The 18,067-nt window shown below is 37.1% G+C and overlaps 1 protein-coding gene across 3 annotated transcripts in view; it reads left to right on the top strand.

Moving 5' to 3' along the window:
- SLC12A2 (solute carrier family 12 member 2) overlaps positions 1-18,067 on the top strand; it is a 59,761-nt gene that overhangs the window by 22,551 nt on the left and 19,143 nt on the right. For all 3 annotated transcript variants that reach the window (XM_027712559.2, XM_027712560.2, XM_027712558.2), the window contains exons 5-14: positions 1,241-1,380; positions 2,023-2,133; positions 4,350-4,458; positions 4,912-5,039; positions 5,128-5,212; positions 9,229-9,377; positions 13,876-13,983; positions 14,586-14,709; positions 15,891-15,992; positions 17,218-17,373. In XM_027712559.2, coding sequence (XP_027568360.1) covers positions 1,241-1,380; positions 2,023-2,133; positions 4,350-4,458; positions 4,912-5,039; positions 5,128-5,212; positions 9,229-9,377; positions 13,876-13,983; positions 14,586-14,709; positions 15,891-15,992; positions 17,218-17,373 — 1,212 coding nt within the window. The remainder of the gene's footprint in view (positions 1-1,240; positions 1,381-2,022; positions 2,134-4,349; positions 4,459-4,911; positions 5,040-5,127; positions 5,213-9,228; positions 9,378-13,875; positions 13,984-14,585; positions 14,710-15,890; positions 15,993-17,217; positions 17,374-18,067) is intronic.

The following is an 18,067-nucleotide window of genomic DNA, read 5'->3' as shown; positions in this document are numbered from 1 at the left end:
TACATATCCAGGAATAATGGGGTCTTAATAGTCTCCTGCATCTGCACTGTGCACATATGCTTGTATATGTTCATGTCTTAAAATAAATCTACACACAAGTAACTCTTCAAACGCTTGGTTGCCTCCAGCTTCCCTGAGATTGATGGTTTTCATTCTCTTTCATGGTTTATGTGCTGTTGTCAGCAATTCGTATAAATATTTTTGTAAGTGGTTGGTCTAACATGGTCAGACTGCTTCATAACATACAAGACTGGTACTAGTAGAAAATGTGGTGGAATTAAAATAGAAACTTATAAAACTGTCTTCATTAAGGTTAAGAATGAAGAGAACAAGCCTCAGTATCACAGAGTAAGCAGATATAATGGGAAAGAGCAGCGATGAGTGTTAACATTATGTCAAGCTTAGTTTCTAAATGCCCTTTCTACTTTTTTAATTGTATTATGCATATCAGATTTTCCCATTCCTATGGGAGCCTTTTTTTAGTCTCTCTTGAAATAAAGTACTTCATTGGAAAATTTGAAGTGCTGAATGGGCAGCACTGTAGAATAAAATCACAATTGTTTCTATAAAAATCTTATACTGCAGTAAGATTTTTTTTTTTTATGTTACATAAGGCATTCAGAGTGTGGCCAGGCTGGCTACATACATACGATTTGCACAAGAAGTGTAAGGCAGTGAAATTAATGATTTCCTCACTCAATTACTTCAGACTGAAGCTGGAGGACTTTGCTGCTTCTAGAAAGCTTAGCTCTAAATTTGAGGAATATGCCTTTGCTACATTTTCTAATGCAGAAAACTCCTTTAACACAACAGAGCTTTAAGAAACAGATCTTGGAGGTTTGGGACTTTAGTGGCCTTATTACAGTTGGCTTTGCCAGTTTCTTGATCTATAACTAAAGAAGATGTTTAGTAGCAGAACTGTACACTGAAGGGCTTTCAGCAGTTTGAAGCAAAAAACCCAATAATACTGCTGTTTGTTTTACAATTTGTTTTTTTACCCAGAGAACTGGTTACATAGCTGAATAATATGATGTGGTGCATAAACTGTGGTTCAGATATATTTCTGACACTTAAGCATGTCTGTCCCTAAAATACTGAGTTTAGGGCTGTTTTCTAATACATCAGGGAAGGTACAAGAATAAGTAGATTCTGGTTCATGTAAACATTAAATTGCTGATGACTGACTGTTCTTTGGCTCTGTCATGTGGGGTTTTTTGTCTTTTGTTTTTCTTTTTTTCAGGGGGAGCATATTACTTAATTTCACGAAGTCTGGGGCCAGAGTTTGGTGGTGCTATAGGTCTGATTTTTGCATTTGCCAATGCTGTAGCAGTAGCAATGTATGTTGTTGGCTTTGCAGAGACAGTTGTGGAGCTACTCAAGGTACACGGATGATAGTACTTGTATTGATTACACTTTATGCAAGTTTGAGCTGTGATCTAATCCCAGAATGGTTGAGGTTGGGAGGGACCTTAAAGCTCATCCCATTAAACCCCCTTCCATGGGCAGGGACACCTTCTACTAGACCAGGTTTCTCCAAACCCCATCCAACCTGGCCTTGGATCCAACTTTCAGGAATGGGACATCTACAGCCTCCCTGGACAACCTGTCCTAATGTTTGACCACTCTTGCTGTGAAATGTTTCTTCCTTTTGTCTAGTCTAAATCTGCCCTCTTTTAGTCCAAAACCATTCCTTCATGTCCTATCACTTACTACAAGCCCTGTCCAGAATTCTGTCCCCACCTTTCTTATAAGCCCCCTTTAAATATTGCTGGAGCTTTCTTTTCTCCAGTCTGAAGGACCCCAACAACCCCAATCATTTCCATTTAGAAGATGCATTGATGTAAACACAAGGCAAAAAAGCTATTTACTTGTAACCTTAAAGGGAATTTAAAATTAGTGAATTTGTGGTATAGAGATTAGCTACTAATAAATGATAGTAAATAAAATGCTATTCTATAGATGTGAAGATAATTACCTGATGAAGTATATGACTGTGGGTTTTTTGTTTGTTTGTTTCATTAGGAAAATGGAACATTGATGATTGATGAAATGAATGATATCAGAATCATAGGGGCTATTACAGTGGTTATACTGCTGGGTATTTCCATTGCAGGAATGGAATGGGAAGCAAAAGTAAGGAACCCCGTCTTTTTCTTTTATTCTCTGCTTCATAATGATTCCATTTTTGTACCTCGGTTATTTGACTTATATTTAATATATTTAGTGTATTCGGTACTGCATGGTGGTATGTTAGAAGTCAGTCAGTTGCTTTTTATGTAATAGCTTCTGGTTTGGCACTGGCATGTGCAGGTCTGGACAGCATTTCAGTTCTTAGACCACTTCCCTTCATTGGAAGCTTAAGCATCTATGAGAACCTAAAATCTATCATGACCTACTCTTAATGACACTGCTAAGTAAGTTAAAGGTATTACCCTCTTCTGGGCAACTACAGCACAAGAAGAAAAGGTAAGAACTTTAGCATGGGAATTTTCTCCTACTACAGACTTCAGGTGAGTTCTATGGATGAAAAGTACAGGAAGCCAGTCTAAAGCTATGTAGTTTCTGCTGACTTAAAACCAGTGTTCTTCCATTCTCTTCCATTCTCTCCTGGTTTGTTTTTTACTTGGAAACAGCCAGACGGGGAGATGCATTCACTGGGCCCAGCAATGAGAGACGTTTTGAATGTTTTTGGTGATGAATGTGTAGGAGGGTAAACCTACTTCCTTCATCTTGCTGTGGCTGCAGTGGCTGTAGTGTCTTAGGTCAATTCTTTGTTGGTCAACTGTTCATGAAAACAAACAGTTAAGAGATCTTAGAATACCTTAATATAGAGGTTGCCTGATTTTTTTCTTCTTGGCATTATTAGGCAGTGTAGTTTGCTTTGTTTCCTGCACCTGGTGGGCTTTTTCTGAGTATCTGTCCATAGTGTGCTCAAAAATAATTGAGAAGAGCCTCTCACAGGGTCTCCCTTCCCAACTGATACTTGTGTCACTATAACCCTTATTTTCTGCACTGAAGGAACTTCTTCATGAAGTGTTAAAAGTTTCTTATGCTCCTGCATCAAGAAGATAATGATATTCATAACCAAATGAGAGTTTTTTGTCATGGTTACTTCCAGCCCTAGAAATAGGAGTCGTAGAAGTGAGTGAAGATCTACTACAGGTAGAAAAGAAACTTGCAGGAATTGACTTTGGCATGTACTTTTAAACTGAACTTCTGTAAAAACTGTTTACATTTCTCAAGTAGTCCTTCGCTGTCTGTAACCTTGAATTTGTAATGGTGTCTTTATACACCCAGCTTTGAACAATGCTGACCTCCTTACTCTGAACTGTGTAGTTTTTCCTTTTAACGAATTAGCTGTTATTTAACGCTGTGGCCGCTGCACAACTTCAAGTCACAGGAAATATCTTGCTTTTGCTGTATACCATGAGCAATTATATAACAATTGCTTGCATGGAAATACCCCTGTTTAGTGTTTTTATATCAAACCCGAATTGTGGTATCACTACAGTGCCATCCTTACTAGGGAATGGGTAGCTTTCCAAAATCCAGTGCTCAGTTCAGAAGTCAAAGCTTGTCTTGGTTTCTGCCTCAAGGAATCAAAATAACTCAGAAGATAACAGAGCAGTGTGGTTGCTTACTTAAATGTAGAACCTGAAGTATCTCTTCAATGTCTGTATTTATCTTTATTCACACTTTGGAGGTGTTGGATAGTTTAAAGTGCTTTTTTTCCCATTTGTAGGGTTCTGTGGAAGAGTGACTAAAAATCTAGGTTGTGATCAAAGAAGCCTCAAGAAAACTAGAAATTAACAACTACTTGTCGTAGTCTGCAATTCCATAAATAACTGTTGGCAACATAAGAATGTAGCAAAATAACCTAGTTCATTGCATAAAGTAGGGAACCAAAGCTGTTTGATTCCAGATGTAATAAAATTTTTAGTAAATATCACATACTGAAGTATAAGGCAAAGTATTATGATCACGGTTTATAAGGCAGTAGTAGCATTTGTGTTGCATTTGGCTATTTTCATAGCCAAATTTGTTCTGGAAGGCCTATATATAGAGAAAATAGTTCATTTATTTAAGCATTCTATTTTTTAGATGTATGACTTCGAGGGATTTGGTAAAAATGAACTTTTGATTAGATATTAAACTTGGAAATTATTCCTATTTGTTCATTAAAAATCTTTGTGCCAGTTCTCTCCAGCTTTCCTTATTTATTTGTGGAAAACATGCTGATAAGACTAAGCTGAATTTGGAATCAAGCAAACATTTACATTTTAGAGCACAACATTTGATACTGTGAAGAGAACAGTTTCTTCTGGGTGACTGCAATCATTATGTTTCAGGCACAGATAGTCCTGCTGGTGATCCTCATACTTGCTATTGGAGACTTCGTCATAGGAACATTTATTCCTTTGGATAGCAAGAAGCCCAAAGGATTCTTCGGTTATAAAGGTATGCTGGAACAGTTTACAGTATTGCAAACAATACCTTTTTTGCAAAAAAGAAATAGGCTGTTAAAATTAAGTTAAATATCTAATATAGGTTATAGTCCCATTTACTATAGAGTTTTTTTTGTTTCCTGATTCTTTCAAAGTTTTGCAGTTTTGTCCTTTAAAGCTGTTGGGCCAAAACTTGGTCCTGACTGCTTAATATTGAATATATTAAATTTAAAAAAACTGTATGATACTGTAAGTACTTTTTCTGGTTATAAAAGCTCTTTAAGTTTACTGTGTTAATTTTACTTTGAGTCGAAGTGATAAATAAGGGCTCAACTGTTCTGCACTTACTTTTAAGAAGGTCATAGAGCTGTGACTTTCATTTTTTTCATGAGTCTAATAATGGCTGGAATGGTTTAATACTGTAACTTCTATAAAAATAGTGATAGACTTAAATCTTTCCCTACAGCCGAAATATTTATGGAGAATTTTGGACCAGATTTCCGAGAGGATGAAACTTTCTTTTCTGTATTTGCTATTTTCTTCCCTGCTGCAACTGGCATACTTGCTGGTGCAAATATCTCGGGGGACCTTGCGGTGAGTAGTGGATGAGCAAACACTGTTCACGACCACTGGAGTGTGCATTTATCTCTGTCATCACTGTCCACTGACATTTTTCTTTCAGGATCCTCAGTCAGCCATACCTAAAGGAACGCTGTTGGCCATCTTAATCACTACATTGGTTTACGTAGGAATTGCAGTATCTGTAGGTAAATAGAGAATGTTTTTAACTTTTATCCTTTCACGTTCATTCTGAGGATGTATTTTGATGTGGTTGTATGTAATTTATTACATAAAGCCATTATGTAATTGACTTCCCTGCACAGGAAAGTAATAGCCAAAGGTTTCTAATTTTTACTGTTGGAAATTCAGTTTTCAGCTGGTTTTATAATTTCCTGAAATATTTTCCTAAGACTGGTGACTGCTTCAGACTAAAGATAACAAAAGACTCCATATGGATGTTTCCTCATTTGTTGCAGTTATTTATGTTAAAGGATTTACAGTTTAGCAATGGAATAATCCCTGGGTTAAAAAGTGTATTTTCAGGAAATACTCACTGAACTAACACCTGTATTGGTTTGAGGATGGTAGTAGTCAGCCACTTCCTTGGAGTGAAGGAAGCACTTTCGTGAGGATGCTTGAGCAGTAGTTCCCCAGCTGAGGGAGGAGACTAATGCCTTAGTCATCCACTGTCAGAAACATCATGTTCAGAAACGTGTTCTGTGGTTTTATTTTCATGGGGAAAGAGGAGGAACAGTAATAGACTAATCTGAGTCTTGTACAGTTTCTCTTCCCAGTGTTCCTCTCCCCAAAATGGGTTGAAATTCTCTGTAGAAGTTGCGTTGGAGTTGGATACCAGTTTTACTCTAGAGCAGCAGTGGTTAACCATCCATAAAAGTAATTCTAGTAACCTTAAGATTCTTGCCTGTGGTTGGAAATGTTTTCATTTGTATCGTATAAACTACTTTCTGGCAGCAATAATCAGTTTTCTTATATGAAAGACCTTGTTCTATCATAGCTGTGCTGCCTTATGAATGAAATTCTCATTTATAAGAGTACCACTGATCTTACCACTAATGAGATTTCCTTTTTTAAGATACCAATCTTGCTAGCCTGCCTTTGTTGGCTAACACTGGAGTGTAGCTCTGCCAAATAGTTGCTCTGTGGTGATTGTGTTTTATGCAGCAATAATGGCCTACACTTATTGCCTAATTAGATTGACTGCATAGACCTCTGCTACCAAATTTGAATACTTTGGAACTTCAACCCACATGAGAATAAAATGCTTGTTAATACTCACTTGTTAATGGAATACTTTGATCATCTTCCAAGCATGAAAAATGCAATATAAAAGAGTGACAAAAAAAGCAGTTTGCAAAACCAACTGAATGTGGAATTGTTGGATGCTCGCTAGAAAAGGGCAGCAGAAGTCAGCGATTATAAGTGAAATTTGGCTTTTTTTCAAGGCATTGAATTAGGCATATTGGACAAATACAAATACTTCTCTCCCTTTTCCAGAGTAGTGGTAAGCAAGTCATAAACTTTGAAGGGGCTGAGGTTGCTGAGCAGTCATAGCTGAAGAAGATGATGTTCTGAACTTAGCTCAGTATTTTTATGCTCTGTAGCAAGTATGAGGTTTAAACTGAATAGAAAAGGCTTGAAAAAAGGAAAATTGCTAGTCCTGCCTGATAGAACTAGGCAGCTATTTCAAGAAGATAATAGCTGTGAGGAGAAGGTATGCAGTTTCATATTTTAGCAAAGGACTAGTGCAAACAGGCAAGTGGCAGGAGGCAGATGTCATAGGCAAATTTGGCATCAGAATTCTTGAAAGATCAATTTCAAAGAACAACATTAATTGCTTTAAAAGGGAGGGAAGCACTAATAAAAAATAAGCCAAAGTTCTGAGTAGGCTTAAGACGTGCTTCCTGTACTTTGGAAAGTAAAACTAATTAACAAGAGCCTAACTGTAGATGCTTGTAGCTGTGGTGAAGTTTAAAATTCTGAACTACACTCTAAGGGACTCAGGATGGTACCTCTGGAATTCATGTAGTTAAGGAAATATGTGATATAGATGGTCTTTTAACCTTCTCAGACTTATAGCATGGCAAAACTTTATTTGACTTTGGCAGGAACGTGCTTATAAATGCCTGTGAAAAGGGGAAATACTGTTTTTTGCCGGAAAGAAGACCTAGAGGTTCTCATGGAAAATATTGCCAGAACTGTATAAATCAGTAAAACTTTTCTGAAAAAGCATTAACTATAGTGTCCAGATTGTTACTTATATTTAAGTGTCTTCTGCTGAGAACAGAGCCAGCCCAGCTGGCTTATGTTCCACATCCTTTCATAGTAAGGCCCACATTAATTCCTAGTGCCATTATTCCTTTCTGTCACACTTTGAATCTGTGTCTGAAAGTCCTGCTAACCAGTTGGATCTGAACTATGAAAAAATGAGGCAGAGGAGGGTTGTGATAGTGTGTGGTAGGTATTTAAAAGGTTGCTCAACTTACTGGGCCTGCCACTGCAATCTGTCACCAACAAAATGTTACCTACAAATAGTTCAGCTGGGAACTGTATTGTCTCACCCATTATATACTGCTTGAGTGTCTGGGGCAAATACTTGCGTGGTGGAGGAGAAGAAACATTTTCCTTTTACAGAGCTTTTAATTCCATTTAAAACAGAAAAAGACAAAAAAAAAACCAACCCCTCCACATGCTTACAAAAAGCATAAGACAGGTGATGAATATAAGAATTTTGTACTGTAATTTAACCAATTGAGCCTAATTAAGTAACTAAAAAAGAAATCTGAGGAGTGGAAGGATTAAGTAATATCTGTCTAATGGGACCAGGTTTTACTGTGGACTGTTAAGCAAGTTCTAATGGCTGAGAAGCAACCTGAATATGGTATAGGTAATTAGGAATTAATTTTCCCAATGGAAGAGAGGTAATTTACATAGATATCTAGGAATATGACTGGAGAAAGTTAAACTTGCAGCACATCTGTGCCCTTCCCATTTTGCAAGTAAATAGTTTAGGTCCTCAGGTGTACTGGTTGCCAGAACCTCCTTGTCATTCAAGTTGCTAAAAGATCAAAGTAAGAGAATTTTATTGACTGTTACTATATAGACTTTTTCTTCCCAATTCCTTGTTTAATTCCTGTTCTTGGAAGTATTTGCTGTGTCCAAACAAATGTTTGACTGCCTCAACTATTAAACCATAAAATATTAAATAATACTTAGTCTGCTCTAATTTTTATCCTGTATGAGACAAGAAACCTTGATGTAGAAGGCTTATGACCTTTTAGTACCTTTAGTTATTTTTCTTAGTATTTACAGGCTGAAATAATGTGTCTTCACCATTCTCTTGACCAGCAGAAATTATAAATAATCATAGATGAACTGTAGATAGCAATTAAGGTGATAATTATTTTAAAAATGTGGAAGGAATGGTACTGTGTGGCTTTGTTTTTCACCAGGAAACCAACTCAAAATACCATGGTCACATGGGAGATGGCTTGTTTAAATGCTGGGAAATGACTTGCAACAGACTTCATGACAAACTGTTCAATTTTTTTAAAATTTCTGAGCCATATTGACTGGGGAAAAAAGTAACTGCAGCACTCTGTACACCTGTCTGCATACATCTATAGGTACAAAACAAACATGCACTCCCATAGAATGGCCTGGGTTGGAAGAGGATCTTAAAGATCACCTCATTCCAACCCCCTGCCATGGGCAGGGACACTTTCCACTATGCCAGGTTGCTTCAAGCCCCATCCAACCTGGCCTTTCAGGGTTGGGGCAGCCACAGCTTCTCTGGGCAACCTGTGCCAATCCTGTCAAATTAAGTGTTGGTGCATAATACTCACTTCAATTCAAGAGCTGTGTGGAAACTCATTTTTCAAAGAAATAGTATATTAAGCTGAAATTGTGCCATTAAATTTTTGCAAGTCTGACATTGTTTTTTCTGTGCTGAAACTTTTCTTATTGACTCAGATTTATTAAAAAACTGAAGGTCTTCTCAGGCAAGAGAGCAGTTAGTTTGCTTTTTGGTATGTTTTCTTCATGGTAAAGATGTGCTTAGTACTGAAATGTGTTAAAAATAACACTGCATTTTAAACTTGCTCTGTGAGATAGTGTTTACATAAAAAGAGAATTGAACTTGACACACGTCCTTAAGTTCAGGTTCAGTTTGTTAATGCCTTTTTTATTGTTGTGTCCACTGTAGGTTCCTGTGTTGTGCGAGATGCCACAGGGAACATTAATGACACCATTGTCACCGAGCTGACAAACTGCACTGCTGCAGCCTGCAAATTAAACTATGATTTCTCATCCTGTCAGACAGGGTGTCCCTATGGGCTGATGAACAATTTCCAGGTATAAAACTTTCTCCTAATTCTGTTCTTTGGCTTTTGGGTGGGGTTTTTTTGTTTGGTTGGTTTGTTTTTTGGTTTTGGATGGTCTTGTTTGGTTGGTTTGGTTTTGAGATTTTGTTTGTTTTGGGTTTGGAGGGTTTGGGTTGTGTTTGTTGTTGTTTGGGTTTTGTGTGGTTTTTGTTTGGTTTGTTTTTGTTTTGTTGTTTGTTTTTGTTTTGTATTCGCTTTTTGTTTTGTTTTTGTTTTCTGTTGGTTTGGTTTTGTGGTGTTTGGGGTTTAGTTTGTTTTTTTTTTTTACTTGCATATTAAGAAAAATCATAGGCTAAATATGCCCATCTCCAAAAAGACAAAGTTTATCTGGAATAGTGAAGTAGTGCACTCTAGCTGGTATGTAGAAGAAGAGTGTATGCATATCAAACTTCTGGGTGTTTATACACAAGTGGTATAAATATTTACTTTTCTTCTGAGTAAACTGGTTAGCTGGTACTGCAGCTCTCTTTAGGTCCTTGAATGTCATCATTCACTGATGGGGATAGATGTATTCTTTTTTTTTTTTCAATAGTGATGCATAGTAATCATAGGTAGCCTCTGTCAATAACTTGTTTGTTAATTTTATAAGTACCTTAGAAAATATGCTGACTTCTTAAGAATGTTTTACATCTTTATCACAGTATCCCCTTTAATGGTAGGAGTCTCATGAATTTCCATTAAAGCTGATGTTACTGTATTTAAAACTCCTCGAAGAGTTACAGGGTAATTCATAGTCTTCAATACACATTTCACAGGTAATAGTGCTGTCCATGAACTATTGGCAAGTGTTTGAAAGAACCCAAGGAAAATGTACTTACTGCCAGTTGATTTTCAGCTTGGTTTGTGGTAGCCCATCTTTGCCCTAAATCTTTCCAGTAGGTGTAAAAAACGTTGACTAGAGATTAAGCTGAAATCCACTACTGGAAAAGATATTGATTTGATGAGAAGTGTATGTGGTGCATGTACTCCTTACATGTGCTGGCACGTTAGGCTGACAGCCTTATCTGCAAAGCACTGTTGGAAAACCTGTTTCATATGTGCTGAAATAACATTGCAGTGCAGACCATTCTTTTACAATAAAATACATTTTTATAGTGGAATGATTTGAGTATTTCGTGTAATGTTACTTTGTTCTTGTTTAGAGAAAGTCAGAATTGCTCTTGTGGTGGGAATGATAATTCTGCAAAATCGGGTGATTTTCCTCATCTGTTTAAGCTCAGAAGAGCCACCATATTGTCAGATGTACAGCTGCAAATAGCATGTAACTGGTTTCCTCTGATATGTCTTTTTAAGTCATAACTTTTGCTTACCATAAATGTTGCTTGTACTTTCAATAGAGTATTTCTGTCTTCCAAATTGTTCCTGCTTCTCTCTGGGAAAACAAGTGAGTGCCAAATAGGAAAACTCACTTCCAAGGCCAGAGGCAGCACAGAGAATGCAGTGCTCCTCACACCCCCCTGCTTTGTTGGGGTTTTGAAAACTTTGTCATGGAGACCGCACAGCATCTCTGGGCAACCTGCTGCAGTGCTTAGCCACCTTCTCTCTGGAATTTTGTTTTCCTAATACTCAGTGGGACTTTCCCTTGCTCTTTTTTCTCTCATCCTCATAGCTTTTGCTGTTTATCTGTGAGAAGAGTATGATTCTGCCTTCTCAGAGGATGTCAGAAGGAAGTTGTGTGAGAGGCTGTTTACCTAATGAGAAACTCTTGACCATTTTCTAGAAGAACCGCCCTCAACTTTAGATCTGTGTGTATGGTAGCTGTAAGGAGATACTTTTTTTGTTTTCCATATGCAGGGCACAGTGTGTGTGGGCACAGGGGCTCCGAGCTTGTATACCTCTCAAGCTCTTCATACAAACATAACTTCTTTCTGTTACTTTAAATAACTTGAGAACAAATTCTTCAGAAACTGAAATTAATCCCTCAGGTGAGCTAAGAGTGTTGTATTTGTCTTACAGCTTGTAAACATACAGGTTCTGAGGCTGAAAGTGCCAGTTTGTGTGCACAGCCTGATGACTTTTTATCGCTTCAGTACACTCTGTACTGCATTAAGTTCTTCTGGCAAAGAACTGATCTGAAGTTCCTGCTCAGGCAGCTCAGGTTTTGAGTGTGTTTGGACAGCAAATGCATGGCTTATGGAAATCTTAGATGAGAAACTTAAAATGAGGACAGTTGGTCAGACTGGCTTAGTCAAACGTGCATTAGAAGACCATCTTTAGTTGCTGCTGTAGTCAGTGCCAGTGAATTACAGTCCTCCTGACAGGTTTCAGACATTTCTCTGATCAGTGTCAGTGGTTATTCTGTGCACAGGCTGTCTGTCACCTGGCAGAAGAGTAATTGGGCTCTATAGTCTCACCCTAGGACTTCTGTAGAAATTGTTACAGCTTTGGGTAACTTAAACGCAGAATCTGGTCAACTTTGGATGAAAGTTGAAAGTAGCATGAAACACCATTGTTTTGATACAGCATTTTTTTCTGCTTCACAGTGGCTGGACCAAAGAACTAAAACTATAGTCAAAATATGGTATTTCATTATCCCAAACGTTTGGAATTTAAGAAACTGCCTAAACTGCAAATGCCAAGCAAACATAATGAGGCCCTTATCAGCAGGAGCTGTATATCTGTGTTACCACACCACTGGTTACAGGGCCATTCTGCCCTTCCAATTCTACATGTTCTTTCAGGGATGAAAATTTCGGTTCTGTAGCCAACTGCAGTGTGTGCACTACCTGGTTATGGTCATGAGGTCTGGATTTTATAGGGTCTGTGCTGGAGGTGGGAGGGAGGGGTGTTTAACACCATGGCATACTGGTTCTGCTGGAACTGGTTTCCCCTGTATTCCTCCAAAAGCTTCTTCCTAAAGTCTCTTACATTAGTAACCTAAGGCATAACTTGCTAGCTTTTAAAATGCCAAATGTTATTTGCATACATATTGCTCAGATATCTCTCAATTTTATATATTTTATTTCTGTGAAAGGGTGTAATAATCAAAAGTACATAGCATAAATAATTGGAGGCATTGGACAGAGCCTGGAAAGAGAATGTAAAATATGAGTAGATGGTAAGAAGTTGATGCAAGTGTAGTAAAGTGATGGAGATTCGTACATAAATTCTGTCTGTAACCAGGGAAGATTGACTGTCATCCTTGCAGGGAAGAAAACTTTTGTGCTGCTTCTATAAAAGATATTCTCTGCTTGTTTATTATGTTGCTGTAGCAAAAGTTTCTTTCTAAAATAACAGCAAAACATTAACACCCTTAAGCTTTCTTCTATAATATAGTGTAGGATTATTAGAAATTGGCATTTAGAACTGTAACTTTTTCTGTTGCTCATAAAACTAGCTTAAACCCAGGCATAGGAGGCATAACTTAAAAAATGTGTTGTTAGTTTTGTTCATCTATGATTAAAGGCCTGGCATACCTTTTTTTATAAACTATAAATAGGCTTCAGGAAATTCTGTCCTTTCATTACAGTACTGTGACAGTAACTTCACTGTCACATATTGCAACCTGCAATTATTTAATTTCTCTTTTTAGGCAAGGCATACCTTGTATTGACCAGTGAAGGCTGATATAGTGTAGACTTCCAGTTGCCTGTTGGAGAGGCCCAGCAGTCTTTGTTAGCTTGGTCTGGGGAAAACCACTAAATTTCATCATGAAGTTGGCCCTAGGAATGTGAACAAAACTTCATCAGTCACCTATATATTGTGTCTGAGAACATGTCCTGCCTAGTAAGATTGCTTTAAACAGCTAGATTCTACAACTTCAGGTGACAATAACTTTAAAATGGGACACTTCTGCATGATCTTTCTTGCCTTCCATCAGTTACTTTCTTGCTAATCTAGCTGAGTTTGCCAGGATGAAAGGCAAGTAAGTAGTGCAAATAATGGAGAACTAGAGTTTGGACGGTTGACTAAAAGCATGGTATAAAATTCTTAAGCATTGGCTGTCTTAAAGCAACTTAGGCTTTTGTTTTATAAAGAGAAGTGCTCTATTAAGCCCTGAATATTTTTAAATACATAGTTTTGTATCTTAATTGTGCAGGTTTTCACTACAAGCCCGTCCTCCTCAGCCGGGCAACTCTCAGTGAATTCTTCTCCTCGTCTGTACTTGTGTCTGGGTCAGTGATAGGCTAGTCAAAATATGAAACAAATTCCAATATATTTGTCTTCCATTACCATTTTTTATACCTCTTATGAGCCCATGAAGACTTGTGGCATTGATTATCTGATCTGAGGATTACATGGTTTGACGATATATTGTGTGAAAAGCCACCTTCTCTTGTTCTAAAAATAGGGTCCATTTATATCCCCTGATTTGTCTCTAGTTCATTCGTTTATATGAATGCATGATATTCAAACAGCTTTTAAGTGGCGAGTACATAGTATTTTTTTTTGTTTGTGTAGTTAATGATGTCATCAGTTTGTGTGGAATACTTTTTCACATTCTTTAAAAAAAATTATTTTTCTTTCAGGTAATGAGCATGGTATCAGGATTTGCACCATTGATTTCTGCAGGTATTTTTTCAGCCACCCTGTCTTCTGCTTTGGCATCTCTTGTGAGTGCACCTAAGATCTTCCAGGTAAGTAGGGGAACAGAACCATAATATTTTAAAGAATAATTAATTTTGAGTCATGATTCTTGGAAGGGGACTCCTGACATACTGCCATCATGATTCATACCAGTTGAAATCAGTAGACTGTGTTAATATTAACCTTTTGTTTAGAATGGGAGAACAGTATGTTACTGTTTGATGTTTCTGTGTTATTTTGCTTTACCTTCTTTTAACTACTTAGTCTCCTCCTTTGTCTTAAAATTTGTCTTTAATTGGGTTAAAAAAAAATCAGTAGGAGTCAGTTGTAGAAAGGATTTTGTTGCACAATAGAAACACAAGTACTAGTGTATGTATTGGGCAACTTTCTGCTTTCTGAGAAAACAGTCCCTAAAGAAAGAATAGTCAGTTAGTTACAGGAGAGCAGAGCTGCTATTCGTATAAATAGACATTACTGAAGGATATGTTGGAAATGCAAAATGTCAAGATGGAACAACAATTGAAAATAGAATTAGTACATGATGGTTATAAACCTTTGTTCAGGAAGGTAATTTGCAATGGAAGATGGCATTAGTAGGGAAATATTTTGAACAAAATGCATACTGACTTTTGATTTTCATTTTTTTTCTTAGGCTTTGTGCAAAGACAGCATTTACCCAGGATTTCAGATGTTTGCTAAAGGCTACGGGAAGAACAATGAACCACTGAGAGGATATATTTTAACATTTTTAATTGCTCTTGGATTCATACTAATTGGTTAGTTGGAAATTGTAATAAATCTCAGGACCGTTTTGTCCTTTAGAACGCATTCAAGTCCAAGTCCAAATTGTGACTTCATGACAGGGATCTAATGCAAAGCTTAATTCTGAGCTAGCATTCTAAATCTGTTTATTTGGAGGATTAATTTTTACTATCTTCTAGATATAACTCTGTCTAGAACTGCAGTAAATTTTAACTGTAGGAATACTGCACCTTTCTTAATAACTGCAGATATCTGTCTTCAGTTACTATCAGTCAATAAAAATACAGCTTTTGCTTGAGTAGAGAGATGTTACATCTTGTAAATATAAAAGTTTATTTCAGATTTTTAATAATTATAAAAGCTTCTGTAAAGGACAAACTTGCCTGAGCAATATTTTTTAAAATGTGTTTTTATATTAAGTTACAAATAATAAAGATGAGTGCTGATGCTGCTGTTTCTAAAGATAAAGATTAATTTAGGTAGAATTACATGTGTTCTATGTAGATGGCAAACTAGTTGTGCTGTGTCCACCCATGAGTTCTGTGCCAGTGCTTTTGAACTTCTTTGCCCAGTTTGCTCTTTCCTCCAAGTCTGCTTAAGGCAGAGGTATACCCATGAGGTTCCTACTGACCATGTTGACAGAAGCTTAATTGCAACAAGTAGAAACTTGTAGGCTAGCATGGCACATTCTGTACTTTGGGGGTTTTTTGATGGTGAGAGTACACATATAAATGTTTCGTACCATGCTGCCTCGAGGAAAGGAGGGCATCAGGTTCTTTCCTCTCGCTAAAAAGGATTTAGGCATCACTGTTGTAATGATGTTGGTGTGTAATAATGCTCTGTACTGGTACCATTGATACAACTTTCAGTTTAAAATGCAGGCAGATGAACATGTTTATCATATTGCTCACATTAACTTTGTCAACTGTTGCTATTCACTGTAGTTAAGTCTGAAAGTTAGAAGTGTCTTGTTCTTTGCTGTTTGAGAATTGACCTGGAGATGTACTGCAGATGTATTAGTGCTCTATCTATTTCTGCTGGAATTCTTCAGAACCCAGTTTATTGGTGCACTAAACTGCATCTCGTGAGAGTATATTACAGAGTAACATGGTTTGTAGCAGAATTTTTACTTTACAGTCTACAAAGCCGTTGGATGATTTCTTGATAACAGCCTGCTTTGTTTTTCATTTTGCAGCTGAACTGAATGTCATTGCTCCAATTATTTCTAATTTCTTCTTGGCCTCATATGCCTTGATTAACTTCTCTGTATTCCATGCTTCTCTTGCAAAATCTCCAGGTAGGAACTACATTTTGGGAGTGGGAGTTTAGCCTGCAATTCCTTTATGCATAAATGCAGTTTTAAAAGTATTAATATAAATTAAGGTTTACTTTAATTACTGAAAACATACTTGATTCTCATGGCACATTTGAATTAAAAGAGTAATATCTTGTGTACCTGGGTCTTCTGAAATTTTGAGAAATGAGTGATCCAGTAGAGCTTGGGAGCTACTAATTTTGTCATCTTCACTGAGGGAACACAAGATAATTCAGAGTCTATTCAGAAACTACTCAAGAAAGCTTTCTTACTTATTCAGAATTTGGTGTTGGCAAACCACCCTTTTGTTGTCTTTGCATTTCTCTTAATATATTCCATCTTCCAGTCCAGAAGAAACAGGAATTGCGGGTGGTATTGCCACATGTTTGTAGTCTGTATTGTGGGAGGTTAGTTAATTTATAGGAATAAGCCAAAACCCAGTACTAGCAAAACAGATGTATATCATACCTAGTCCACATGCATTTGTACTGAAATAACACCCTTAAAAGCTTCTTAAGTTACTGAACTGAAAGATAGTTGGAGAATTTTTTTTCCAGAGTTTACACAACAGTTCTGTGTTTAATACACTTGTTAATCTTGGATGTGTTTGTGGGGGTGTACGTGTGCACGTGTATTTACTTGATTTGGGATAAACTTGAGGCAAATAAGGCTGTAAAACGGTGACAGTCCAGTACTTTGACATACTCAAGTTCTACTTGGATATATCTGTCCTTTTCACGTGGTGAAAATTTACGACCATCTGAAAATAGTAAAAATGCACAACTAAAAACAGTTAGTAGTATATAGGAGACCAAGTCATGAGCCAATGATTCATGTTATACTGCCTTTTACTGCAAAAATCAGTTGTCAGACAAGCCATTGTAAAAGATTTCTGTGGCCTGATTTAATAGGCATACTAGCACAAGCATCTTTGAACTTTCCTTTTAAGCTATGCTTTTAGAGGGCAAAATTAGGAGCATTTACATATCTGTCTAAGAAAGATGCAAATTCATTTGAAAGGTGTTGGATAATTGAAAGCATAAATGTGCCAATCTCTATTTTGTACATCACTGAAAACGACACATTCACATGAAATGTGATGCAGAACACTAGGGAAGGGAAAAACAGACAGTGATTCCTTCTCTTGGAGTAGTGCTAAAATTAATTTTCCCCTTCTTTTCTGTCCTCCAAATCATATTTTTACTAGGTTGGCGCCCTGCTTTCAAATACTACAATATGTGGATTTCTCTTGTTGGAGCTATTCTGTGCTGCATTGTAATGTTTGTCATTAATTGGTGGGCAGCACTTCTAACATATGTAATAGTCCTTGGGCTTTACATTTATGTCACTTACAAGAAACCAGGTATGTATAGGGACTTCTTTTGGTTGTGGTGAGTGGGAAAGAGGGTTGCAGAAGGGAAAAAGTGGTGGCCTTTGTGGGGAGAAGACACCCAACAATTTCTTTCTGTTTGGGCAACTAGTTCAAATTTCTGTTTCAGGCTTTTTAGTTGTAAAGGAATGTAATTATGCCTGTGTAGTCAGTGCTGTTTCCCCTCCTCCCAAATTATGAAGATGCGTGCCTTTCACTTAGATATAAGTATCTGAATAAAAATTTGAGGAAAAGGGTGATATGGAAAGAGCTCAGGTTGCAGCAAAAAAGGCACTGGGAAAGAATGTGATATCTTGATGGGAAGTGAGAGAGGATGCTTCTCTACCGTTCTTAATTGAAAAGGGATTTGAGTGGTGGATGCTTTTTCTGTAAACCATTCCTAGTGCTATGAGCGATTTATTAGTGCTTCTAAGAGCTCTGTATGTCGTAAATGCAAGATGGAGCAAAACTGAGCCAAAAGGTGTTTCTGAAGTTGGAAATGAGGAAAACTCTACATCTGGGTCTATGAATATCTATGAAGTACTTGGATGAAAAGGGTTAGACTCGATGATCCTTGTGGGATATTCTTTGACTCTGTGATAATTCATTGTAGCCATCAGAAGATGTGTATTGGAACAAAAAGAGAGGATAGTGGGATCTTTCTTTTCCTCATAAAAATAATAATCTA

Source organism: Pipra filicauda, unplaced genomic scaffold (assembly GCF_003945595.2).
Source record: "Pipra filicauda isolate LSUMZ 115617 unplaced genomic scaffold, ASM394559v2 scaffold168_size1973030_pilon, whole genome shotgun sequence".
NCBI classification, from domain to species: domain Eukaryota; kingdom Metazoa; phylum Chordata; class Aves; order Passeriformes; family Pipridae; genus Pipra; species Pipra filicauda.
This window is presented reverse-complemented; position numbering and strand designations above follow the sequence as displayed.